Here is a 10,544-nt window from a genome sequence, read left to right on the forward strand (position 1 = left end):
AACCGATGGGGACAATGTGCTGCCATCGGGCGGGCACGGCCACACGCCACAGGACAGATCCTGCACCCACGTTACTTTGAAGTGCTGTAAAATAATTGCCGGGGAATAACACGCCCCAGGCAAATGCAAGCTGCTGCCGTGACACCCTCATTTGCATCTCCTAATGAGATCAATTAATTCCTGCAGCAGGACAAAAGGGGACAGCACGGCTTCACCAAGGGCCGGCAATGGCAGCGTCTCGCCCGGCCGCGGAGCAGCACTCACGTTTTGACGTAGGGGTCGGAGTAGCCGTTGGCATCCATGGCGGCCAGGTGGGCGCAGCGGATGATGCCCACCAGCAGGCCCTGCTTCTGCGAGCTGTACTTGAGGGAGATGAGGATCCGGCCACGCTCCTCCAGCGACTTGTCCTCTGTTTTATCTATCTGGGGGAGGGAACGCACCCAGTCCGGGGGCTGCTCTGGGACACAGCCACGGCCGGACTCCCACCTCCCCATCCCCGATCACGTCTGAGGGGTCAAACTGCCCCACGCTCCCACGTGCTGCAGGGAGAAGCTGCTGTATCCACAGGCCCACAGTGGGGGACGCTGCTCTGAACCCCCCACTCACCGGCAGCTGCTTCTCCAGGCAGATGTTGAAGTTTTTGGTCTGGTTCGGCTTCAGTTTCTTCAGTGGGATCCGTGTCTCCCCAATGAACTCGTTGTGGCGGAACTTGTCCTCGTCACAGACTGAGATCCTGCAATGAGCACGGGGTGAATGGGGCTGCCGGGGAGACGGGAGGCAATGGCACGTGGGAAGGGGCTGCCCCCTCACACTGCAGCTCCCTCCAGGGAGGGGACAACTTCGAGGCCACCATTCCCCCTGCCAGTGACCGGGCACCTCCTTCGCAGGCAGCTGCAGGGCATCAACCCACTGCTACAGCCCGGCCAGGGCAGCCCATAATGTTTAAATGTGACACCCAATATCTTGGTCTGCTTTACCTCTGCATCTGAGACCAGAGGCTGCCGGGATGGAGGCTGGAGCAGGGCTGGGGATGCAGAGGGATGTGGGAGGCTGCACTACACTATGTCTCCCAGCTCCATCACACAGCCATCCATGCGGAGCTATCTGCACGTCCTGGCTGGGTCCCACAGCCACCATGGCCATCTACCCTGCTCAGACCCCATCCTGGCCAGGGCTCCTGCACCCCTCGGGATGGCTGTCACCCCCTGAGGACTGGAGTCCCTTCAAGGAGACGCTTACAAACCCTGAACATCACAACCCTGTGGTGCTGCAGTCCCTGTATCCAATGCATGTCCCAGCCCAGGCACCGTCAGAAAAACAACCCGGGGCCTCAAGCATCCTAATGGCCCTTCCATTAAAACATCAAAGTCATCGATGTCTAAAGCAAAACTACTCTGAGTCACTGCCAGCCCAGCTGCATCCTGCCTGGCCGAGGAAGCTCTTCCTAAAACTGCTCTCGGCGGCACGGCCAGCAGCAGCATGCCTCCCCGCAGGTCTCCCTCCCTCCCCACCCGAGAAACTCAAACACTTTTCCGAGTGTAGCAGCTCTCAGAGTGTCCCCTGGTGCTGGGGACATGGCTGCCTGGTCTGGTACACAGAGGGGGTCCTCCACCTCCTCTCCCACCATGCAGACAAGACCGGGAGGGATTCACAGACCCAGCCTGCGAAAGGCATCACACCTCAGCCAAGCGAAGCTCTCCCAGCCCTGGCGGGGTGCTGCGCAGGCCCAGCTCCCGGGATGCACCCCGTGACGGCAGCCTGCGTCCCACCAGGGCAGTGACGGCGATGCTGAGCGAAGGCTGCTTTCTGTGCGAAAGCTATAAATGCCTTTCCCTGAGCTGGCAGCTAATGAGTCATTTCTCTGCTGCTTCCCAGCCCGTTCCGGGCGTCAGGAGAGACGACAGAAGAGCAAAGTTAGCGCTTGCACGGAGCCTCCGCTTGCAGGTCCCAAAATCCTAGAGAGAGGGGCCCAGGAGGGTGGTGTGTGCCTTTCGAGGCAGCTGCCCCAAGAAGCACTGCCTGGAGCTGGGGACAGGGAAAGCTATCCCATCCCCCTCCGAAGGGAACATCCCACACCCCCATTGGAGCCACGCAGTGACCGGCTGGGCTTCCCATCCATAAAGGAAAGGCATTTCCCTTCCATTCCCCTCTCCCCTTTTTTAAATTTTCCCACAGTGTCTTCTTGTCCTTTTGCTGCCTGATTTTTCCTCTCTTTCACCACCCCCCATCGGTTGCCATTTCTCATGGGTGGCACCTTGTCCTGGTTTGGGCGAAACCTCCGACACACCTCTACTTCCAGGGACCGCGCTCCGCCTTGCTGCGTTTCCACAAACAGAACCTATTCACGAGGGGGTAAAAGTAATTAAAGATAATCAGGGCCCTGCGACCCCACCTCAGAGTAACTAATCGCACACCACACCTCTGGCCAACACGGCGCCTGGACGGTTTATCTGTGGATGGTTTATCCGTGGATTGTTTGACCACCCTTACGCTCACCAGTGAGTAACAAGGCGGCGAGGGAGCGCGGGGCATGGCTCAGTCGCACGGCACAAGGACCATCAGGGCTGGGGAGTGGCAGAGGAAGGGAGTTTGGAAAAAAATAATACAAGCGGGAAGACAGGGAATGCTGCTCTCCAGAAAACCATAGCTGGATGCAGCGTTACTATAGATACCCGTGGAAAAAAACACTCCACCACAACAGTAAAATCCTCAAAGAGAATCTCAAATGCAGGCACAAGATTTCCTATTTCCTTTCTCCCTCTCGCCTCTCTTTTAACGAACAAAACCGAAAAAGGAGCAGCAGCAGCTCCAGACAAGAAGCGGCACTTGCCAGGCATGCACAACCCCACACCCATCTGGCCAAAGCTCTGGGGAGGGAAAGCGCGCGCGGAGTTAGGAAAGCCGAGCTGGAGGAGAGGAGCGTGGTCCCCCCCGGGAGCTGCCAGGCAGGGGTCTATTTTTACAGCCGGCAATTGCAGAGCGGTGCCGTCTCCTGCACACCCGGGGGAGGCAGGGTTTGGTGACGGTTTTACCTCTTAAGAACACGAGTAACAAGATCTTCCCCCGACAATGTCTAGATGCGCCCCAGACACACAACAAGATACCGAATGCAACGTCCTACCTGCTGTGAAGCCCCAGAACCACCCGGGACGGGTGGAAGCCCTGGAAGGGAATGGCTGGAAAACTCCAGTGGTGGTGGCAGGGCTGCCTGGGATGACCCAGCATGGCACTGCCACCGGGACCACAAGCCCCAGCCTGCCACCGTGTCACAGTGCGCACGTCCCCTTTGTCCCATGGGACTGACAGTGCATCAGGCAGAGCCTCAGGTGCTGTGTGATGCAGGCAGCCCAGTCTGGCACAGCACCGGGACCATGGCCATCCTTGTCCCCACTGATGTCCCAGGCTAGATAGAATGTTTGTACTGTCCCCTGGGAGGCACTGCCACTGGGACCACAAGCCCCAGCCTGCCACCGTGTCACAGTGCGCACGTCCCCTTTGTCCCACGGGACTGACAGTGCATCAGGCAGAGCCTCAGGTGCTGTGTGATGCAGGCAGCCCAGTCTGGCACAGCACCGGGACCATGGCCATCCTTGTCCCCACTGATGTCCCAGGCTAGATAGAATGTTTGTACTGTCCCCTGGGAGGCAGTTTTTGGCACACCTGTAAGACCTGGGAACTGCCACTGTCTCTGAGCAGCAGGATGGCGAGGGAGACACCTCCAGGTCTCTCCCAGTCCCATTTGCCCTCTGGCACCTCTGGCCACTTCTCAGGTGGGGCCCCACATTTTGTGCCCATCTGTGTGTGATGACCAGAGGCGATTCAGACGCAGAGTTTCATGTCAGCCCTCCCAGTCCCTAGGACTCAGCCCCTGAACCCCAGTCCCTCTTGCAGGCTGCAGTTCGTCTTCACTGGGACAGTATTTTTAACTCAGCCAGACTGGCAGTGCCCCGGCCCCATAAGCGAAGGCAGCGAGCGTGAGTCAGATGAGCCGGCAGCTCCGGCCCCGGCCCTCCCTTTGGAAACAGCCATAACGCAATTACACCAGCTTGAATTTTATTACGAGAAATCAATGTGATGGAATTTTTATGCCTTGGGTTAGAAAATCAGCTCCATGACAAACAGCAAGAGATGCCTCTGGCAACCACGTTCACCTGCCACCCCGAGCCCTTTACTGGAGCATCACCCCTCCCTCGTCTCTCTATATTAAACCCCGATCCTCGAGCTCAGCTTTTGATTTGACAGCTTCCACTGAGGGGTCCTGATCTTTAAGTTAAGGGCTGTGAAAACCACCTTGGAAGAAAACTAAGCAGCAAGTGAACAATCACTGCTCATTAAACTTACTCTCCCTCCTACTCAGCCCGGGCTCCTGGGTTACAGTCCTGACTCACGGCACAGCTCAAGCAACCCCGCTCCGCTGACTCACGACTTCTGCTCGCACACACGTTCCTTGGGCCTCTTTCCCGTCATGGAAAGGAGAGAACGGGGGTCAACGAGGACCCTTTTCCACAATGCACATGCACGCAATAGGCAGTAGAGCCGGAAGACGCATCTCCTGTATCTAAGATCCCTTATGGTCCCTATAGCAACTTGGGAAGCTCTTGATGGAGAAGCCGATGCGCGGGTGACGCCTGCTTGGCTTAAGGACAGACAAAGCCTGGAAAGGAGAGAAAACAGAAAAAGGTGGCACCCTGGGACTGTCCAGCTCTCCTAAAACCAAAAGGAGGATTCAGTGCTGGGCTCCATCACCAAATACCTCAAAGTCCGAGCACAGAAACCACAGTAAAAGTTAGATGAAATGATGAGCGTGCCTGCGGTGCTGGAGCAAACCTCATTCAGTGCTTCTGGAGTAAAGCAATTTGGGACCCCAAATCTCTAAGTGTCTGCAGTATGCCTATTAGACCTGATCAAATACTATTTTCTGAATAATATATTTAATGAGTCATGATGTTTGTCAAACACATGATTAAACAAAGAATTCCTGGCATTCGTGGGCTAGCTGAGTATCATATGAATAATGCATCACTTCGCCAATATATCTGGATATGAATAATTGTATCCAATATCTGGCTAGCTCTGGTATTTATTATGAATACAATCTATTTATTGCATATTACATGTATTATTTAAATGTAGGCGATTGTATTCTGCCTATTCCAATTTCCCCTGCAGCATCTCTCTGCCTCCCCCCATCATGCACCCCAACTTCCCACCACCGGAGACTGAGCTGCTGCGGCACGGCCACGCTCAGACCGCAGACGGGGAGCAGTGGTGCCCGCAGACGGGGTCTGGGAGCTGGGACTGCAGGGTGGGATTTACCCCTGGTGCTGGCAGGGAACCCGTCCCCAGGCCCAGCCGTCCGAGTCCAGCGTCTTTCAAGTGGCTCTGAATTTGCCTTCTCTCAGGATGGTGGGTGGTTTCATTGCTATTAAGCCTTGGGCTAGACTCAAGGATATTTAATTCAATGAATGGATGAGACCTTTCAAGATCCTCCCACCTGCTGCGTTTCATGAAATCTGAAGTATCTGGTGTTTTTTGAGGGGGTTGATTCATTAACAAAATCCTGCTTGCCAGCGCAATTAGCTGGGCTGCCTTCACCTCTCCTTCTCCCTTGGGGGTGGCCCTGCTTGGGGAGGTGAAAACAAGAACGGCTCCCGGGGCTTGGATCCGTCACAGCAAAAATCACTTGACCAGCTCGGACGAGCCCACACGGGGACGAGGAACCGCCTGTCAGGGCACAGCGTGGGGCTGAGGGGCTCTGGCAAGAGGGGCTCCGTTACTCTGCTCTCCAGGAGGCAGAGGATGCCCCTACTCTGGCCCCTGCCACACAGCAAATGCCACTCCTCCCCCTAGGAGGGCTGCTGGCACCAGCGGAGTGCCCCATGCCAAGACCAACCCACCGTGCTGGACACATCCCACCAAGAGCCCAGGTGGGCAGGGAAGATTTCTGGGTGCTTTTCCAGCTTTGCCGCTGCATCACACACTCTCCAGGCAGCAGGGAGGCGAAGGCTGACGGCAGCTTTGATCTCCACCGATATTTTTACATTAAAGAGACTTTGCAACCGCGTTCCCTGCCCCTCCGTGAATCTTAGCACCAAGGAGGCAGCGGGGGAACAAGCACCTCCCAGACCGAGGAGAGCATCACTCATGCTCTTTCAACTACCACAGCCGCCTTGCAGGAGCCTCGCCCGATTAGCACAAGGAAAGCCAGTGTCCCCCCAGCTTTGAAGCTGGCTTTTCCTGGCAGAGAAGGAGATATTTTGCAGACATGACAGGCAAGCAAAGTGAAGCACCAAAGGCAGGACAATACATGGCACAGGAGAGGCTTCCTGCGGGAAGCAGCACTGGGAGGGTGAAGAGCCATTGCCACTGACGTTATGGAGAGGCTCATAGAGGAGAAACGGCTCAATCCACACCAAAATAAAAAGTCCTCAGTGAGCCCCAGCTGCCAGGGACCCCAGCCCATTCATCCCTTCTCATATAAACCAAAGATCCCTCCCCAGCCGGGCAGCAAGGACACAGTTCAGCAGGTATGTAAAATGAGGAGGTGCAACATTTCCCAGCCTTGCATCCTTCTAGTCGATTAAATATCCAGTGCTTGAAAAGAAGAAAATCCAAGCAAGGAATTCAAATAAAAGATGGATTTTTCTATCTTGCGGCTGGTTTGCAAGACCATCTCATCTGATCATCTCATCTAAACCTGCCTCGGGATAAATAAAATCTCCTTTGCCAATATCTTCAACTGTGAAGATGGAGATAAGAAAAAAAGGGGGCTGGGGAATTGGTACTAAGGAAAATGAAGAGCACTTGAATTTTAGGCTCTGGCTCCCCCATGCAAGATAAGAAATGGAGCCACGGTTCTCAGCAGCTTTGTTTTAGCAGAGGAATTCCCTGGGCCATAGGCAAGAGTTTGAGTTCCCACCTGAAATTCTGCCAAACCCGTTGGGCATAGCAGCTGAGCACATGCCCAGCGCCTGGGGGCAGGCTGGCCGCTGCCGCCGTGATGGCCATTTGTGCCGGCGGCTGAAGCTCGGCACAGGAAAAAGCCCCGGGCACAGGGAAAGACATGGGGCCACCAAAGGTGCGCCAGCGCCCACCCGGCAGTATGCTGGTTTTGGAGATGGGACTAAGAAATGTTTAAACCTTTACACACCCATCTAGGTGTGGGATGTCTTTAAAAAGGATCAGAGTCCTGACTAGAAAATTTGTTGGGATCCACACAAGAGAAGAGGCTGCAAAACCCCTGGGAAGACCGACCACAGCCAGGGGAGGAGATGGCCCACACGACAGGCCACAGCCCTGTGGCAGAGGTGCCAGCTGGGAAACCTTCTTCACCCAAAAGTTTGTTTCTTGAATTCTTCGGACTCCGGAGTTGTTTCCAGACAAAACCAAAGCCACAAGCCCCAGCCCTACAGCACCCACTTCACAAACTTTTCCACTTTTCTGCTTGCACAGCCTTCCCAGGGAGGCGGCAGAGCCACCTGAGCCCCTCTAAAAAACCGTAACATCCAGCCCAGAGTTCTCTGGCTTTTAGGTCATCTTTGGCATGCCAATTGCCACGGTAACACCAAGGATACAATTCTCCTTTCTGCCCTGTGCAGGGTCTGCCTGCCGGCACACAGGGACGGGTGCGGCTGAGGTCCCCAAACCTTGACGCTCATGAATGCTGGGGCGGTGGGGCTGGGGGCTCCCGTGCCGCCACACTGCTGGCAGGGACCAGGCTGTGCTGAATCCCGCAGGACAGAGCCCTCTGGATGCGGTGCCAGTCCCGAGCGCTATCCCTGGAGGCGAGGTGGGGATTCGCATGGCTCACATGGCTCTCCCGGACACTGACTGCCCTCGTGGCAACGTCACCACGGGGCTCACCATCTCCTTGAGGACAGGCTCCAGCAACCCCCATTGGCTAGCTGCAAACGCCAACGAGTCAGAATTGCACTTGGATATTCCTCTCCATGCGGAGAGGATTGTGATCCTTAATTATCACCTAATTCACCGGGGCTGGCCACGGGAAAGGAAACCTCAGCTGCAAAGTGCGATGCTCCTGGAGAGCGCTGGAGAGCCCAGTGTGCCCCAGCCTGGGAACCGCCCTGCAAAGAGGCAGCTCTGACGGGTGCAAAGGTGCGAGATGGATGGCTCTGGTGGCATGAGGAGATGCCAAACCCCCCGGGGTTGCTGCTCCTTCATGAGCAGAGAAGGCTTCACAGGGAGTTTCATCCCCCTGCAGAGCGCCCGGCTGGGAACTCAAACAGGGCAACCGCACCGCAGGTGAGCCCGAGGCTTCCCTCGCCTCGCTGCAAAGGTGCCCTTTGAAGCTACTTTGTGTAATTGGTCATTAACGGACCTTGCCAGCAATCTCCTGAGCTCCCCGTGGAGCTCCCAAGACAGAAACGCTGTCTCTGTTCAGCCACATCCCCCCACGGAGCAAGGGGTGCACCACTGTGGGTATGGGGTCCGTGCATGGCATTTAGCTTTGGAGGGGGCACGAGGAGCCCCGTGTGCTGAGCCCTGCGGGAGCCCACGGCCACACTTGGCTCCGCAAGAAGCACCCGCAGCACCCAGGCAGGAGCGGGGACGTGCTAACAAGGGATTTCTGTGGGGAGAAGGGGGAATCCAGGCCAGCCCACGCACATGTTTCTGTGTGTCCTCCCTGCCTTTGAGCATCCCTGCTGCCCCCCGGAGCAGGCGAGCACAGCCCTTCCCTGGGGAGAAGCAGCTACCGGGGCACCGAAAAGGTGGGGGTCGAGCCCTTCTGCTCCCTGGCACATTTCAGCAAACAACTCAGCTGAACATCTCTCTACAAACCGATTTCCACGCTTGAAGAGGTTGAAAACTTCAAAGCCTGCAGTGAAAAAATAAAAAAAAATACCCACCAATAATAATAATAAACCAGAGGCTTTCCAGCCCGACAAGCCTGCAGCACTTTCAGCATGACTAATATTTTCCATGTGAAATAATAATCCACGGCGCTAAATTTCTCATCTCTATGCACATTGCAGACAACAGGTGGGCTCTGCCCAAATTCACCTCTGAGCAGGACCTTTTACAAGGCAGCTTTGAGCTCTTGTCATGGGGAAAATAATAAACTCCCAGGGTACCTGCAAATAAGGAAGGTGAGATTCCAGCCACGGAGCTCACAAAGCCCCGAGTCCTCGGAGTAGGATGCAAAATCCTCCTTTGTTTGACAGCAGATATTACAGCAAATCCTCCTGCGCATCAGTCCCAGACCAGAGCAGTGATGGAGTGGCCGAGGTCGCCCAGCACCCTCCCTGGGCAGCATCCGTCCGTGGGCTCCGGGTCAGCCCCTGCCCTCACCCAGGTGGGACGGTGGCCAAGACATGAAAACCTTTGCATTCACAGGGGTCTGACCCCACAAAGCAGCACTTCCAAGCCCGCGCAGCCCCACCGCGCTGCCCCTGCCCACCTCCAGCCCCACACAACAACTCCCAGCCGCTGGGAGATGCTGCCAGGAGATGCTGAATGTGCAGAGACTGAACCAAACCAAGAGAATAGAATAAATGCATACAAATGCTCTTCATTTAGTCTGACAATAATTCACAGATGCCTCCAGCTTTCTTCCAAAAAGCTCAGCCTCAAAAAGGGCCCAGAGCTTTCCCGGGGAGATTTTCTCAGCAAGACATGACTGCAAAGCCTTAACACGTGCCTGTGAGAGCTGGGTATGAAGAGGTTAAAACCAAATAACAGCACCTCTGCAGGCAGGAGCCCAGCGAGTGAGTTATGAAGTTAATGACAAAGCAGGACCATGCTCCTCACCGGCTATTCCAGCCCAGGCTCCCTGTAAATCAAGCATCGGTCACCGTGGGGTGATGGATGTGTGCAGGGCACGCACACACATTATAGGTTTTGGTGGGTAATAACTCTGCCACGAGCAGCTGCCAGGACCGTCCTGTGGGGCTGGGGCATGGGGGTCCCTGTGAGCCCCCCGGGAAATTGTCACTGGGATGGGGAAAGATGCCTGGAGCGGCCCCAAAGGGACGGGAAGAGACACGTGTCCCCCACCCCGGTGCTGGGCTCAGTACCCTGATCACCCGGCCGCAGCCCTACCGTAGGGTCTTGCGGATCATGTCCTCATCGGTGATGCCGTAGTAGGTGAGCGTCTCGTTCCAGGTGGGGTTCAGCGTGTTGCGCAGCGTTTTGGTTCTCAGCTTATTTGCCTGGAAAAGCAAAGGAGACAGCGGTCAGCGGGACCCAGCCTCAGGCCATCGTTTGGGCACCGATGGGCAGGGAGAGGGGAGAAAAGGAAGCACAGTTTGGAAAAGAAGGGGCAATCGGTGCTGTCACCTTTCTGCCCCAGCACCGTAACCCAGCCAGTCCTCGATGGGGTGGCCCAAATCCACCCCGACCGCAGCACTAAGCAGTGGGGCAGAGCCAGGGCAACTCACCGGCTCATTCGCAAAGCAATCCAACCCCGCACCCCGCATGCTGGAAACAGCCAGCAAAATGGGAACCTTGGCAGAGCGCAGCGAGAGGACGGGGATTTCATTTATGCAGCAGGAGAGAGAGAGAGGGAAATGTTTTTTCAGGTTCAT

The 10,544-nt window shown here is 55.9% G+C and overlaps 1 protein-coding gene across 1 annotated transcript in view; it reads right to left on the minus strand.

The window, feature by feature from the left end:
• DOC2B (double C2-like domains, beta) overlaps positions 1-10,544 on the minus strand; it is a 34,815-nt gene that overhangs the window by 3,152 nt on the left and 21,119 nt on the right. Inside the window, exons 4-6 of the mRNA XM_009882696.1 lie at positions 10,060-10,169; positions 607-733; positions 265-422 (exon numbers count right to left, since the gene is read on the minus strand). Coding sequence (XP_009880998.1) covers positions 265-422; positions 607-733; positions 10,060-10,169 — 395 coding nt within the window. The remainder of the gene's footprint in view (positions 1-264; positions 423-606; positions 734-10,059; positions 10,170-10,544) is intronic.

Source organism: Charadrius vociferus, unplaced genomic scaffold, assembly GCF_000708025.1.
Source record: "Charadrius vociferus isolate BGI_N301 unplaced genomic scaffold, ASM70802v2 scaffold793, whole genome shotgun sequence".
Taxonomy (NCBI): Eukaryota; Metazoa; Chordata; class Aves; order Charadriiformes; family Charadriidae; genus Charadrius; species Charadrius vociferus.